This window comes from Chiloscyllium plagiosum, unplaced genomic scaffold, assembly GCF_037043375.1.
Source record: "Chiloscyllium plagiosum isolate Xiang-an unplaced genomic scaffold, Cpla_swu_hap1 HiC_scaffold_23, whole genome shotgun sequence".
Taxonomy (NCBI): domain Eukaryota; kingdom Metazoa; phylum Chordata; class Chondrichthyes; order Orectolobiformes; family Hemiscylliidae; genus Chiloscyllium; species Chiloscyllium plagiosum.
The window spans coordinates 27,311,461-27,328,341 of NW_028270161.1; the positions used below are offsets into that span (position 1 = coordinate 27,311,461).

Sequence of the window (16,881 nt, forward strand, 5' to 3'; positions counted from 1 at the left end):
TGAAGATTTCACATTTCTTTGTAAACATCATGATGTTACAAGAACTTTTGAGTTCTTTTCATCAATAAGTAAAATAAATCAAATGGTTTTTACATTTGGTTTACCAGTAAGCCACACAAGGTCAGCTACTTTGTTAATAAATAGTGTTATGTGTTTTTTTGACTCAGTTATAGATCAGCGTGTCCTCGGCACGGTGGCACAGTGGTTAGCACTGCTGCCTCACAGCGCCAGAGACCCGGGTTCAATTCCCGCCTCAGGCGACTGACTGTGTGGAGTTTGCACATTCTCCCCGTGTCTGCGTGGGTTTCCTCCGGGTGCTCCGGTTTCCTCCCACAGTCCAAAGATGTGCAGGTCAGGTAAATTGGCCATTCTAATTTGCCCTAGTGTTAGGTAAGGGGTAAATGTAGGGGCATGGGTGGGTTGCGCTTCGGCAGGTCGGTGTGGACTTGTTGGGCCGAAGGACCTGTTTCCACACTGTAATGTAATCTAATCTAAAATGAGAGAGGGCCACCGTCGATATATCATGCAGGACTTTAGTTTTCTGTGGAATAGCAGGTGTGAGAATCTCGAATATGAAATATATTAAAAGGATAATTGCACTATCCCAGGATCCCAGTGGGAAGTTATTGTCACAAGTTGTGCAAATCAAGGCAGACTACAATATTATCGCCTTTTTTCTGTACAGTGTTCCTTTTGAGCATATGTTCCTGCTAACAGGGCAAGATAGATTCTTAATTTTTGAGGTGAGTGGGTAAGAGATGTGAAGGGAGGATGAAGGTTGCTTATCCTCCATCAGTCTATTACTGGTCTCACTGTTTCAGTTAAAGTGCCCTTTAATTTGTGCACTGAGACACTCTGGGCTTCTAAATATAAAGATACTTTAAAACATAATCAATCAAATTCATTTTGCTTCATTTGATGCTAGATCCCATTGCCAATTAGTGCCATTGCCAATTAATCAGCGAGGATCAGAGTTCTAAGCATTTCTATGGCCCTGACTTCCATAGTAAAACTCAGTCTTTAACCTTGCAGGAAAGACTCCTGGTCACTTGTGCAAACAGAATGTCTTCCTTCAACTAGCAGCAATGTTGGCTGCTCCCCGTTCCAGTTCCATGAAGCTAGTACTTACAGTTCCGTCAATTGCTCCAGCTGGAACAGGGTCACCATTCAACTACCTGAATATGTCGCATCAAGGTACAGTTCAGAATGGGGAAAGGTTACTCCTCACTATTATTTAATTATTATTTGTTACAGTTTCCTTTCACTTTTCTTATGTTCCAGATCCTAAAAAGATCCCTGGCTACTGGCTCAGACTAAATCAGATGTATTTGGGGATATATTTGATCTTTAGCTGAGTTACTGAGCATATAGCCCTTCCACCATCAAGGCTGTTTTCTTCAACTTCTGTGACATTGTCCATCACTAACATCCTCAGACCATCTTTCCTCATCCATGTCATTGTTGCATACTAGTTCAATGTGCACCAATTCCTCAATTTTAAAACTCTCAATCTCTTGTTCAAATCCTACCATGGCTTCACAACTCCCTACCTAAGCAGCCCTCTGTGTTTCTTCACCAACCCTTACACATTTCCCAATTCGTTTCCTTTAACAATGGCATAAGTTCTGGACTTCTCTCCTAACCTCACTGTCTCTGCACTTCTGTCTACAAAATCCCTCCTTCAAGATTACCACTTTGTCCAAGATTTTAATCATTTTTGTATCCTAATATCTCCTTCATTGTATCATTGTCATTTTTGTCGGATAACACTCTTCAGAAGTAGTTTGGAATCTTTCAAAAGCATGTTGTTGTTATAAACAGATTGGTAATGAGAGGGGAAATCATGACAATGGAAACATAGAGATAATTGAAGAAAATTGTCACTGTTAAAAGTCTTTGAAAAATCTCAAAAAGAATCTCAACAAATTAGTTGGCTTCTGCAAGATGAAAGGGTGGGATGCTAAGATGAAATACATAGTAATGGAATGTATTTAGCAAACATGAATCAACAGAAAAACAATAGAGCAACCCAGCAGTCAGATCTCTGCCTCATAGTTACAAATAGGATTGCCAACTGTCACTTGCCAGCAGCATCCCATAGATCATGCTAGGTTTCAGGCCGTTACTAATCAGTCACTGCATCTGCCAGTTCTACATTGTGTAGTAACTATAGGTAACCTTGCAAAGATGGCATAGAATCTGCTTTACTGTTGAGCCATATGTCTTAAGGAGATCATACCCCATACTCATTGCAAATGCTTAGTTGCAAGATGGTGGGATAAACCAATAGATAAACATTGGTTTGCCTTCTTTGATGCAGTGCATTGATATCAGAATTTACTTTGATTGAGGAGCCTCTGAAGAAAGATTAGACATTTGGGTCATTCAAGGCTGTTGTTCAAAGGAGTTGAGGGTTATTGGACATGCAAGAAAGTGGAATTAAGGCCACAGTCACAACAGCCAGGATCGTACTTACAGGCAGAGTAGACTTGATAGGTCAAATAGCCTACTCCTGTTCCTGTTTCTTATGATAGTAAGGCATTCATATGCCTCAATTATGCCATTAAGGATGTACTGTTGCAACCTTAATAGGGAAGAGCAGTTTCTCAGACTGTCTGTTAAAGCAAGATCCTTTCTAAGAGTTTTAGATTTTAAATTAGATAATCTCTTATTTTTCTAAACTCCAGAGAAATCAGCCTAATTCTACACAATCCTCCCTCTCCCCTCATCTCTTCCCATTCAATCCATTTCTCTGCTAGTCAAATTAGCCTATGTTTGTTCTCCTACAGTGTTATAATCTTGAATATGTTGCTATGATCCCCAGTTTAGAAAGTTAACAACTTTGAATACTGTCTCTCAATTTCTATATTTTGATCATTTATAATACCTTTAAAAATAGAAGCTCCAGCACAGAGTTCATTTAATGCAACATTTGACTTTCAACCATCCAATACATGTGACTATATCCCCTTTAATTCCTGTCTATAGTATCTTATCTTTAAGCTATCTCTCATGTGATAGTTTATCAAGTGTGTTTCAAAATCCACTTCAACGTCGTTTCATTGCGTTTTCCCTTTTATTGTTTCTACAATTTTATCAAAGGTTTCTATACGCTAGTTCAGGCATGAACTTTTTTTAAAAATCTATATCACATAACTCTGGTTAACTTACTTTTCTTACAAAGGATTTCGTAAGCTAATCTCTTTTTATGGTTTCCAGTACATATCCAGCAACTGAAATAAGATTGATTGGCTTATAATTTCCTGACAGAATACTTGTCTCTACTTTTGACTTTCTATTTAATCAAGACAAGGATCCCTTTTCTCTTTGCTGTAATTGGCCTTTTTTTTAAAAAAAAGAAAAGGATAATTATCCTTTCTTTTATTCTAATTGGCAGCACAGTGGCTTATGAGTGGCATGGTGGCTCAGTGGTTAGCACTGCTGCCTCCCAGCGGCAGGGACCTGAGTTTGATTCCAGTCTCAGGCGACTGTGTAGAGTTTGCATATTCTCCCCATGTCTGCGTGGGTTTCCTTCCACAATCCAAAGATGTGCAGGTTAGGTGACATGGTTAGGGGTAAATGTAGAGTAATAGGGTAGGGAATGGGTCTGTGTGGATTACTCTTTGGAGGGTTGGTGTGGACTTGTTGGGCCAAATGTCCTGTTTCCACACTATAGTGATTCAGTGATACATCTTAAACTGGTCCCCAAATGCTTCAGTAAATTTCATTCCCAGAGATAGATTAAATAATAGTTCTTCGTTAAAATTCCAAGCTATTAACTGGTTAAGTTAATGTTTATGATTCTGTTTTCAGTGCTACTCAGTTCCGATGGATTCAAAAGGAGGGCATCACTGAAAAACAAAGCTGGGGAATTGATAATGTGTACATTGGAGAGGCCTGTGCCAAGCTCTGCAGTGGACATGGATATTGTAGAACTGGAACAATCTGTATTTGTGATGAGGGTTATCAAGGTACAGGCTCCAATTTTTCTGTTTAAGATTGATCAGTTGCAAACTGCCAAAGGGGGAGGTATATGACAGGTATCAATCATCATTATGTTCTTCTAAAATGTTAGTGTCTATTCTCACCAACACTCTCCATGATTTTAGAAATCCATCTTAATAGTCAGAAAATAAATTTTTTGGGATGAAATGTGAGTAATTTGAGACATGATCTGATGAGTGTAACTGATTTAAAGGAACAGCGGTTTTTAGACATATGGCTTCTAAAGCTTCTTGCCACAGGAGGTTTCCCTACTCTTTATCTGGGTTTGTTCTAAACTAATTGATAAAAATTACTATAATTAGTCAATAACCCCAGATTTGTTGTATCATTGTAAATACCCACATGGTAGAAGGCAATCTAAAGAGACCTTGGCTTACTTTCATCTACAAATTCCATGGCCCAAAAAAGTTATGGAAATTTCCAGGACATAAAGACAAATAAAAGTTCTGTTTTTGTTATTGCTACAGATACTATTACTATGTATTAATTATTACCTGAACTAAAAAGGTGATCTTGAAAAGTAAAACTTTAAAAAATATAATTCCTTAATTTCTTTATCTAACCTTGCCTAAAAACTGCTTATCTTCAATATACAGGAGATGACTGTTCCGTTCCAATCAATGACCTCCGCAGTTATATCAAGGACAACTTTGAATCACCACGTGTTACAGAAATAAACTGGCAGGTGATTCAAGGAGGAGCTATTGGCAGTGGATGTGGTCAGCTAGCTCCCTATGCCCATGGGGAGTCACTGTACTTCAATGGCTGTCAGATGAGACAGGCTGTAACCAAGCTTCTAGATCTGACAAGGGCCAGGTATACTTCCTTTAAGAAATAATCATGAGATTTAATTGTTATATTGCTGGAACTGTATAAGCCTTATGTTGTTTAGATTACATTACAGTGTGGAAACAGGCCCTTCGGCGCAACAAGTCCACACCAACCCGCCGAAGCGCAACCCACCCATACCTTTACCCCTTACCTAACACTACGGACAATTTAGCATGGCCAATTCACCTGACCTGCACATCTTTGGACTGTGGGAAGAAACCGGAGCACCCAGAGGAAACCCACGCAGACACGGGGAGAACGTGCAAACTCCACACAGTCGGTCGCCTGAGGCGGGAATTGAACCCGAGTCTCTGGCGCTGTGAAGCAACAGTGCTAACCACTGTGCCACCGTGCCGCCCACAATTCTGAATACACCACTGAAAACCTTTCTATATCACATTTCCTACGTTTATTGGTCAATTTTCAAGTAGACTTAGAAAACAATTCTTGCATATTGCATGAGGTTAGGTGCATTGGTTGGGGGTAAATGTAGAGTAATAAGGTAGGGGAATGGCTCTGGGTGAAACTGCACTGCAATTTCTTGCCAGAATAGAAAACTGCCATGTAAGGCCTGAATTTCCTCTTGACTAATTCCCAACAGGGAGCAATAATCTGCATCCTAGATTGGATTCTTTCATCTTGACTGGGGTGTGACATCACATTTGGGCTCTGGGTCCCTGTTCTGCTGTCATCCACTAAGGTATTTCCCTAAGCCAATTTAGCTCCAGACTATCTCCCATATTAGTCCAAGAATGAATATCCCACTAAAGTGAAAGAAACTATTGTGGGTAGCAATTTGCATCTTTCAGAGGTGGAAATAACAGATGTTATTTAAATCTTTAAAGAAAATGTATATAATTTTCGATTTTATCACAGACAATGGGAGAATTTGTTGATTGAAAAATAAACCTTGCAAACTTTCCCTCTTCTTTGTTTAACTTAATTTATATAAATTTGTTTGAAAATCTTCTCAGAGTGTTGTCATATTCATCCAAGAGAATCTTAACTGTACGGTAGCTTTTTTTGAGTTTTGATGCTATTTTTGCTAAACAATAAATATATTTTCTCTTTAGCAAAATCATGTTTGTGCTGCAAATTGGCAGCATATCACAGACACAGCACTGCAATGTCGACCTGACTGACCCCAACATTGCAGACAAAGTCATCCTACTACAGTACAGTTTGAATGGAGGAATTGCATGGCATGTTATTGCTCAGCACCAACCAAAGGATTTTGTACGGGCCCAAAGGATATCTTACAATGTCCCACTGTAAGTATCTAACCTTGAGAACTGAGAAATCACTCAAAAGTCTAACTTACATATGAAGGTAAGATCCACTTCTGTAGTATCAGGTATATTGGACTCAGAATTCCTCGACTAGCACGTTTATAGAACATAGAACATAGAACAATACAGCACAGAACAGGCCCTTCGGCCCACGATGTTGTGCCGAACTTCTAACCTAGATTAAGTACCCATCCATGTACCTATCCAAATGCCGCTTAAAGGTCGCCAATGATTCCGACTCTACCACTCCCACGGGCAGCGCATTCCATGCCCCCACCACTCTCTGGGTAAAGAACCCACCCCTGACATCTCCCCTATACCTTCCACCCTTCACCTTAAATTTATGTCCCCTTGTAACACTCTGATGTACCGGGGAAAAAGTTTCTGACTGTCTACTCTATCTATTCCTCTGATCATCTTATAAACCTCTATCAAGTCACCCCTCATCCTTCGCCGTCCCAACGAGAAAAGGCCGAGAACTCTCAACCTATCCTCGTACGACTTCCTCTCCATTCCAGGCAACATCCTGGTAAATCTTCTCTGCACCCTCTCCAAAGCTTCCACATCTTTCCTAAAGTGAGGCGACCAGAACTGCACACAGTACTCCAACTGTGGCCTAACCAAAGTCCTGTACAGCTGCAACATCACTTCACGACTCTTGAATTCAATCCCTCTGCTAATGAACGATAATACTCCATAGGCCTTCTTACAAACTCTATCCACCTGAGTGGCAACCTTCAAAGATCTATGTACATAGACCCCAAGATCCCTCTGTTCCTCCACCTGACTAAGAACCCTATCATTAACCCTGTATTCCGCATTCTTATTTGTTCTTCCAAAATGGACAACCTCACACTTGGCAGGGTTGAACTCCATCTGCCACTCCTCAGCCCAGCTCTGCATCATATCTAAGTCCCTCTGCAGCCGACAACAGCCCTCCTCACTGTCCACAACTCCACCTATCTTCGTATCATCTGCAAATTTACTGACCCACCCTTCGACTCCCTCATCTAAGTCATTAATAAAAATTACAAACAGCAGAGGACCCAGAACTGATCCCTGCGGAACTCCACTTGTAACTGGGCTCCAGGCTGAATATTTACCATCTACCACCACTCTCTGCCTTCGACCGGTTAGCCAGTTTTCTATCCAATTGGCCAAATTTCCCTCTATCCCATGCCTCCTGACTTTCCGCATAAGCCTACCATGGGGAACCTTATCAAGTGCCTTACTAAAATCCATGTACACTACATCCACTGCTCTACCCTCATCCACATGCTTGGTCACCTCCTCGAAGAATTCAATAAGACTTGTAAGGCAAGACCTACCCTTCACAAATCCGTGCTGGCTGTCCCTAATCAAGCAGTGTCTTTCCAGATACTCGTAAATCCTATCCCTCAGTACCCTTTCCATTACTTTGCCTACCACAGAAGTAAGACTAACAGGCCTGTAATTCCCGGGGTTATCCCTATTCCCTTTTTTGAACAGGGGCACAACATTCGCCACTCTCCAATCCCCTGGTACCACCCCCGTTGCCAGTGAAGACGAGAAGATCATTGCCAACGGTACTGCAATTTCCTCTCTTGCTTCCCACATAATCCTAGAATATATCCCGTCAGGCCCGGGGGACTTGTCTATCCTCAAGTTGTTCAAAATGTCCAACACATCTTCCTTCCTAACAGGTATCTCTTCTAGCTTACCAGTCCATTTCACACTCTCCTCTTCTACAATACGGTCCCTCTCGTTCGTAAATACTGAAGAGAAGTACTTGTTCAAGACCTCTCCTATCTCTTCCGACTCAATACACAGTCTCCCACTACTGTCCTTGATCGGACCTACCCTCGTTCTCGTCATTCTCAGGTTTCTCACATACGCATAAAATGTCTTGGGGTTATCCTTGATCCTATCCGCCAACGATTTTTCATGCCCTCTCTTAGCTCTCCTAATCCCTTTCTTCAGGTCCCTTCAGGCTATCCTGTATCCCTCCACTGCTCTGTCTGAATCCTGTTTCCTCAAACTTATGTAAGCCTCCTTCTTCCTCTTTACCAGACATTCAACCTCTCTCGTCAACCAAGGCTCCCTCACACGACCATTTCTTTCCTGCCTGATAGGTACATACATATCATGGACACGTCGTATCTGCTCTTTGAAAAAGTTCCACCTTTCCACCACATCCTTCCCTGACAGCCTATGCTCCCAAAGTATGCTCCTCAAATCCTACCTCACAGCATCGTAATTTCCCTTCCCCCAATTATAAAATCTACCTTGTTGTGCGCACCTATCTCTCTCCATAACCAAGGTGAAAGTCACAGAATTGTGGTCACCATTACCAAAATGTTCACCCACTAACAAGCCCACCACTTGTCCCGGTTCATTACCGAGTACCAAATCCAATATGGCCTCCCCTCTGGTTGGACAATCTACATACTGCGTTAGAAAAGCTTCCTGGACACACTGCACAAACACCGCCCCATCCAATCTACTTGACCTAAAGAGCTTCCAATCAATATTTGGGAAGTTGAAGTTGCCCATGACTACGACCCTGTGGCTTCTGCACCTTTCCAAAAACTGTTTCCCAATCTGTTTCTCCACATCTCTGCTGCTATTGGGGGGCTTATAGTAAACACCCAACAAGGTGACTGCACCTTTCCTATTTCTGACTTCAGCCCATACTACCTCCAGAGGCAGATCCCCCTCAAACTTCCTTTCTGCAGCCGTTATACCATTTCTAATTAGCAATGCCACCCCCCCTCCTTTTTTCCCACCCTCCCTAATCTTACTGAAACACCTGTAACCAGGAACCTCCAACAGCCATTCCTGTCCCTCATCTATCCACGTTTCCGTGATGGCCACAACATCGTAGTCCCAGGTACCGATCCACGCCTTAAGTTCACCCACCTTATTTCTGATACTCCTTGCGTTGAAGTATACGCACTTGAGCCCATCTCTGTGTCCGCAAGTAGTCCCTGTCAGTGCTACCTTCTCCACAGCCTCCCTACAGTCTTGGGCATCCTGACACACAGCTAGCTTACTTGCTGGACTACAAGTCCGGATCCCATCCCCCTGCCAAATTAGTTTAAACACCCCCGAAGAGTGCTTGCAAACCTACCCCCCAGGATATTGGTGCCCTTCTGGTTCAGGTGCAACCCGTCCTGTTTGTAAAGGTCCCACCTTCCCCAGAATGCAGTCCAATTGTCCAAATATCTGAAGCCCTCCCTCCTACACCAGCCTTGCAGCCACGTGTTCAACTGCACTCTCTCCCTATTCTTTGCCTCACTGTCACGTGGCACCGGCAACAACCCAGAGATGACGACTCTGTCTGTCCTAGCTTTTAGCTTCCAGCCTAACTCCTTGAGCTCTTGAATGACCTCCCCACCCCTCTTCCTACCTATGTCGTTGGTGCCAATGTGTACCACGACTTCTGGCTGCACACCCTCCCCCTTAAGGATTCTGAAGACACGGTCTGAGACCTCTTGGACCCTAGCACCCGGGAGGCAACAAACCATCCGTGAGTCTCGCCCATGTCCACAGAACCGCCTGTCCGTCCCTCTAACTAGAGAGTCCCCTATAACTAGCGCTCTCCTCCTCTCCCCCTTTCCCTTCTGAGTCTCAGAGCCACAGACCCCTTCACTGCAGCTTACACCTGCAACGCTGTCCCCCCCAACAGTTTCCAAAGCTGTATACTTATTTTTTAGGGGAACGACCACAGGAGAACCCTGCACTGCCTGCTTCTTCCCCTTCCCACCTCTAACTGTTACCCAGCTACCTCTGTTCTCCGGCGTAACTATGTCCCTGTAGCTTCTATCAATCACCCTCTCAGCCTCTCGAATAATCCAAGGCATTTATAAATGCCTTGTAAAAATTCTAGGCTGGGTATTCAAAACAAAACTATAAATTTTATTAAAATTTAAGAAATGCAAGAGCATAGAATCGGACATTAACAGATATCTCTGGGTTGTTGGACTGGTGGAGGTTGCAAAGATAGGGAGGGGCAAGTCATTGAGGGATTTGAAAACAACGATGGGAATTTTAAACTCAAGGTGTTGCTTGATGTGGAGGCATTATAGATCTCTGTCAGAATGTGAAGTGTAAAGTCTCAAAGGAATCTATGTGAGCCCTTGGCTTTTTAATTTTCAAATCAATGATTTCGGTGAGGGAGAGAAGGCATAGCAGTTAAAATTACAGGTGACACAAAGCTAGGTAAGAGTGTATGTTGTGAGGAGAACATAGCAGCATGCAAATAATATAGTAAGGTTGAATTAATGGGAAAAATCTGGAAGACTGAGTCTCAGGTGGGAAAATGAAATTTACTAAATTAATACCCAAAATGAGTGAGTTGTCTTATAAGGTAGGATTGTACACATTGAGCTTATTTCCATTGGAACAAACACCATCAGAAATTGCTGGAGAAACTCAGCAAGTCTGTCAATATCTATAAAGAAAAAATGTTAACATTTTGAGTTCTATTCTGAAAAAGAATCACAGAACTCAAAACGTTAACCCTGTTTCCTCTCAACAGAGGCTGCCAAACTTGCTGAGTTGCTCCAGAAATTTCTGATTTTGTTTGGTTCAGATCTTCAGCATCTGCAGTTCTTTGTTTTATTTTGTTCCCTTTGGAATTTGGAAGAGTGAGCAGAACATTTCCTCTTACGAGTGAATCCAGAACAAAGGGCACTTTGTTTAAATATTAAAGGGCCACCCTTTCAGGACAGATTTGACAAGAAATCTTTATCTCTCAGAGGGTTGTGAAACTTTGGAACACCCTGCCTCAGAAGCTGGTGGAGGCAGGATCATTCAATATTTTTAAAACGGAAATGAAGTGATTCTTGTTAAACACAGGTTACTAGGAGCAGATGGGAATATAGAATTCAAAACTCAACCGAATCAGCTGTGATCTTCCCGGATGATGAAGTGGTCTCAAGAGACTTTCCTCTGTCCTGGTTTATATTTTCAAATGTCTGTGAACGCAGAGTGATGGGTAAACAGAAGTCTTGTTATGAGCTTGGTTTTGGATGATCACACTCTGTGTGATATCTTCCTCTGTTCATCATTTGGGTCAAAAAAGTTGAGAACAGTTTTCAAGTTTGACACAAAACAGGATGTCAGCCTGTTAGTGCTGGCCTAAGACCTGAGCCATTTTGAAACACCCTTAACTAGCCAGTGGCAAATTGCAGGCTCCATTTGGGCCCCTCTGCTACAGTCAACCAGTTCTCTTTTTTCACTCATGAAATGTGGGCATCGTTAGCTAGCCAGAATTTATTGTCTGTCCTTAGTTGCCCTTGAGAGCTGCCTTCTTGTAGGTTGACCCATGATGCACTTTCTATCACTTTATTGATGATTGAGAGTAGATTGATGAGGCAATAATCGGTGGGTTTGGATTTGTCCTGCTTTTTGTGTACATGACATATCCGGGCAATTTTCCACAATGTCACATAGATGCCAGCGTTGTATCTGTACTGGAAAAGCTTAGCTAGGAGAGCATCAAATTCTAGAGCACAAGTCTTCAGTACTATTACTGGAATGTGATTAGGGCCTACAGCCTTTACACTATCCAGTGCCTCCAACAGTTTTTCATATCAAATGGAGTGAATTGAATTGGTTGAAGCTGGGCACCACCGAAGGAGTGTGAAATGGATCATTTGCTTGGCACTTCTGGCTAAAGATTGCTGCAAATGCTTTAGCCTTATCTTTTGCACTAATGTGTTGGACATTTTTTTAAACATTGAGCTCCCAGCAAACCAAACGAAGGGGAAGTGGGAGAGGCCTCAAATAACAAGCAGCGAACTAGAGAATTGCTCTGAATATTTGTCTCTGTCCTAACACTTACAACTTGTAAAACTCTACAGCTCAATCTGTCAAAGGGCTGCTGTCAGGCAGAAATTCTTTAAAAGATTCAGTGTTGCTTTGTCTCAAATTCTCTTCTTCAGTGCTTCAAAAAGCATTGCACAACTCAAAAATATGCAGCAATTTATTTAACTTCTCCTGTTATTTCAGTTCTATAGCAGTTTAATTTCCATTTCAGGTTATAGTCCCAAAAAAAAATGTATTCACTTATAATTTTTCCCTCATTGTATTTTGCAAATTACAAAGGAAATTACTATCCTTAAAAGCTTAACTAACAAATTGATCTCAAATATTATAAAACTACTTTAATCCAAGATTGCATCTTAAATAAAAGCAAAATAGTGCAGATGCTAGAAACTCAGCAGGTCTGGCAGCATCTGTGAAGTGAGTAAAAGAGTTAATGTTTCAAGCCTTATATGACTTCTTCAGAGCTGAGTTAACCTCTTAATCTTTGTTACTACAGGGAGGCACGAGTTAAAGGTGTACAGCTACGATGGTGGCAGCCACGTCATAATGGAACCGGCCATGATCAGTGGGCTTTGGATCACGTTGAAGTGGTCTTGTAAGTATCCCGAGTGATGTATTGTAAAAGGGATGATTTATTGTAATTCCATGATCTACCTCTCTTGTCAAAAAGTAAGATTATGCTTCTCACAAATTCCAAAATCAAAGGAAAGCTATTAGCCAGATTTTGTTGGTATAAAGTCTATATATATAAGGTAAAAAGTTGGTTTATGTGAGCACATTTGTATTGTTGTGCTTTATTCATTCTTTTATTCTTTCATTTGTAGGACACGAAAACAGAACTACATGATGAACTTCTCAAGGCAACATATGCTCAGGCATTATTATAGTAGAAGACGAAGGTCCATCAGACGAAACTTTTAAGAATTACATATATACGTCTCTGTCATTTCTCATGACCCTAATAAATAAAGCACTGTTTCTCAGATGGGGCCAATTTCAGATATAGGAATATAATTGAATAACTTAGAATGAAGATTACAAGGATACCATATCTAACACACACTGTGAATTAAATGAAGTGACTTATGTTCCAAAATGTATTGTTGTTTATTCTTTTATGTGGCTGTGTATTGTGTGATGTATTGCAATGTCAATTACTGTGACAGTATTGTAAGGAAATGTAAAAGCACAATTTTTTTTTGCAATGTCTTTGTAGGCTAGTGCCACAATAACATGAACAATATCAAATGGTGCTTATCACATATGTTAAATATGTTTAATAAGGGAATTGACAAGTCAGATGGAGAATCTTTGATTTCTCTAATAAGAGTAACTAGAACAAAGATACATTATCCTAAAATTCAAACTGAGCCAGTTTTAAATGAATCAAGAAAAGGTTATTTCATACAAAAATAAGATGTGAAATGCACAGAAATGGTTTCAAGTAACCATATATACAGAATTAACTGAAATATTTAAAAACAAATTGGGTATTTACTTAAGAGAAGTAATGGTACTATAGAATATTGAAAAAATGGTGTTAAAGAAAGAGAGTTGGCATGACTAACAAAATTTCAAAGCAATGTTGATGAGGTAAATGGCCTATTTATGTCTGTATATTCTGAAATGCCAAACAATTATTGTATTTGCTTTTTATTATCAGTAAAATTTCACAAAAATACAAAAAAAAAATCCATATTTAATTTCTTATTAAGTGACTATTTCAGAGTTTGGAGATGCAGTCAGATGGTGACTTTTGTGAATCTTAATGGTATGCCATTTAAAGTCTTCAACAACTAACTGTGTTATAGCTATAACACTGTTATAGTTTAAATGTGCATTTTTCTGGTTAAACACTAATGTTTTGATGTAAATAGCCATTTGTGTCTTTTTGCAGTAATTACTTGTGATGTTTATTCAGTATGCTAGCCTGTTGTTAACTGTGCTTTATTTTGAATTTGTTTCTATGGATTTAAAGCTGGGTCATGTTTGTGACTTTTAAGTAAGAATGTTGTAATTACCCAGTATAGGTATACTACAATGTATAGTTAACTAAAACTAAATAGTGAGTTAATATATCACAATGTTATTTACTGAGATAGATCCAAACTTACTTTCAATAAAGCTAAGATCACAATATTACATCATTGCTTTAAGATTGTTTTCTTGCATTTTTTTTTCTCTTCTGCGTTGGAATATTGTGAACAGTTTTGATCCCCTTATCTAAGGAAAAATATACTGCTGTAGTAAGGAATCCAGATAAAGTTCACTCGTTTGGCTCTAGGAATGGAGGATTTGTTTTAAGAGGAGAGGTACAGCAGGTTGGCCCTGTCCTCATTAGATTTTAAAAGAATGAGAGACAACCCTGATGAAGTATACAAGATTCTTAGGGGACTTGACAGAGTAGCTGCAGAAAGGTTGTTTCCCCTTGTGGGGAAGGCTAGGACCAGAGGTAATATCACAGTAAGAGCTTACCCAGTTAGGCCAGAGATGAGGAGGATTATCATCTTTCAGAGTAATGGAAGTGTGGAATTCTTTTCTGCAGCGGGCAGTAGAGGCTGGGTCGTTAAATATATTCAAGAGTCATACAACATAGAAACAGGCCCTTTGGCCCACCATGTCAAGTTGACCACCAAACCAAACTAATCCCATTTACCTGCATTTAGTCCATAGACTGGCATTTTCAGTATTCATTTAGATATTTCTCACATGTTGTGAGAGTACTTGCCTGTACCAACCTCTCAGGCAGTATGTTCCATAGATCTACCATTGAAGAATAATTCTGAAGAAGGGTAACTGGCCCCGAAATGTTAGCTCTGCTTTTCTCTCTGTAATTGCTGCTAATTTTCACCAGCAATTTCTGTTTTTGCTTCAAAAGAATTTTTTTTGGCTGTAAGTGTTTTGAGACATACAGGATTTATGAAAGGTATAACATACATGCAAATTCTCCCCTCTGTGAATTTCTATGTATTTTTTTGCAAGCAATTTTAATCGTCGTGTTTTTTTTATTTTGCCTATATGGGAAAATAGTAAAAATTTCTGAATGCATCACTGAACTAAAAAAAATCACATGCCACTGTCATTCCAATCAGAATAAATGTTCTGAAGACGTCATATTGGACTTGAAATATTTCTCGCTGAACACGTGCTGGCAGACCTGTGGAATTCCTCCAGTATTTTCTATTTTTGTTTTAGATTTCCACCAATCAAAATACTTTTTATTCATGTTTCCCATTAGACAGGTTAGGTTCGAATTATTCCCAAATGCTTGTTTCATCGCTGACATTGACATTCAAACTTACCATGTCATCTTTGCTGTGTTACCTCTAATTTACTCCTTTCATAAAACTGCTTTAGGGAGAGAACAAGATGGAAAATTGATGCTTCCTTGATCTAAATTGAGTTGCCAGCCTAGCCAGTGTGGGAGAAAAGATTAGAATTAGTGACTTTTGGTTAGTGTTAAAAATCCATATAATCCCTAGTGTAGAAACAGGCCATTTGCCCCAATGGGTCCACACCAACCTGCCAAAAAGCATCCCACCCAGACCCATCCCCCTACCCAATCCCTGTAACCCTGCATTTCCCATGGCTAACACACCCAACCTACACATTCCTGAATACTGTGGGTAATTTTGCATGGCCAACCCATCTAATTTGCACATTGTTGGATTGCGGGAGGAAACCAGAGCACCTGGAGGAGGCCCATGCAACATGGGGAGAACATGCAAACTCTGTACTCGCCTGAGTATTTTTGTAATTGATCGTTACAGAAATGGGTGGAATCTTATAGTATCCTGCATATTGTGGGCTATGACGTGAAATTTGAGAGAATCATATGGGACATTGAGCAAGGCCTGTCTTGACTTCTGGAGATAGTAGGCAAACGTGAGGATTGCAGATGCTGGAAATCAGAATCTAGATTAGCATGGTGCTGGAAAAGCACAGCCGGTCAGGCAGCATCCAAGGAGCAGGAAAATCGACGTTTCAGGCAAAAGCCCTTCATCAGGACTGAAGGCTTTCAGGAGATAGTAGTTGCACTTTTCAGAGTTCTGGATATGGAGTCAGGATTCTTGTTAGGGAGCTGCAAGAGGCCTGTTAAGGGGGACTGTTGCTTGTTATCATCTTAATTAACAGTATTTTTTTCCTTATTAATAAGCAGCTTCATATTGTACCATGGGAAAGATTGAAATTAGATGCTGGGAATTCCCAACAGAGAGTCAGAGCCAGCTAGCCACTTACTCTTCTGCATCACCACCCAGGACACCAGCAGCAAAGTTTTGAGGCATGTTTCAGGGCACTGAACGCCCATGACTACTGGCATCTGACACCTGCTAGTCTCTCTGCACAATCATGGCTTATCTCTGATCCACTTACAGTAATCATATATGCTGCAATTTGTAGCTCAAGATTAACTGTCAATGGAATGCTGCTGCAAGGACACTTTGAGCCCAAGGACAGGCACCCAGCTCAAGGATTGGACCAGGCTGCATGTCAGGGATGCTATTTCACTTAGCGCCCACCTAGAATCTCATTACATCCCTGCCTTGCCTTTTTATACTTTGTCCTCTCAGCCACAGTTTAAAGGCTCACAATACTGTTGCATTGGCTTGCTATTCAGACAGACACAAAGCAGGCAGCTGACAAAGTCATGCTGGTCAGCAGCCATAAGTCAAGGGAGTGGACATCTTGTTGTATGACATATTGTTGCCTTAATCTCACCCCTGCATCTTGTGCAAGGTACGTATGTGGCAAAGATACTGCATGTGTTGCAAGCAAATGGCCACGTCTCAAAGACTAAGGGGAGTGGTCCTCAAGTGAAGTTTAGGAGGTCAGTCAGAGGGGGTCTTGGCAAAGATAGACAGGTAAGCTTCCAATGCATTGTGTGACAAAGTTGTTCCTTTAACAAAGTTAGGTTGTCCTTGTTTTCTTTTTCAGAGATATGTAA

At 40.8% G+C, this 16,881-nt stretch overlaps 1 protein-coding gene across 1 annotated transcript in view; it reads left to right on the plus strand.

The window, feature by feature from the left end:
* Positions 1–14,078, plus strand: part of reln (reelin) — a 391,311-nt gene extending 377,233 nt beyond the window's left edge. Inside the window, exons 59-64 of the mRNA XM_043713852.2 lie at positions 1,033–1,194; positions 3,814–3,971; positions 4,602–4,821; positions 5,910–6,107; positions 12,433–12,531; positions 12,761–14,078. Coding sequence (XP_043569787.2) covers positions 1,033–1,194; positions 3,814–3,971; positions 4,602–4,821; positions 5,910–6,107; positions 12,433–12,531; positions 12,761–12,857 — 934 coding nt within the window. The 3' untranslated portion in view covers positions 12,858–14,078. The remainder of the gene's footprint in view (positions 1–1,032; positions 1,195–3,813; positions 3,972–4,601; positions 4,822–5,909; positions 6,108–12,432; positions 12,532–12,760) is intronic.
* The last annotated feature ends 2,803 nt before the right edge of the window (positions 14,079–16,881 follow it).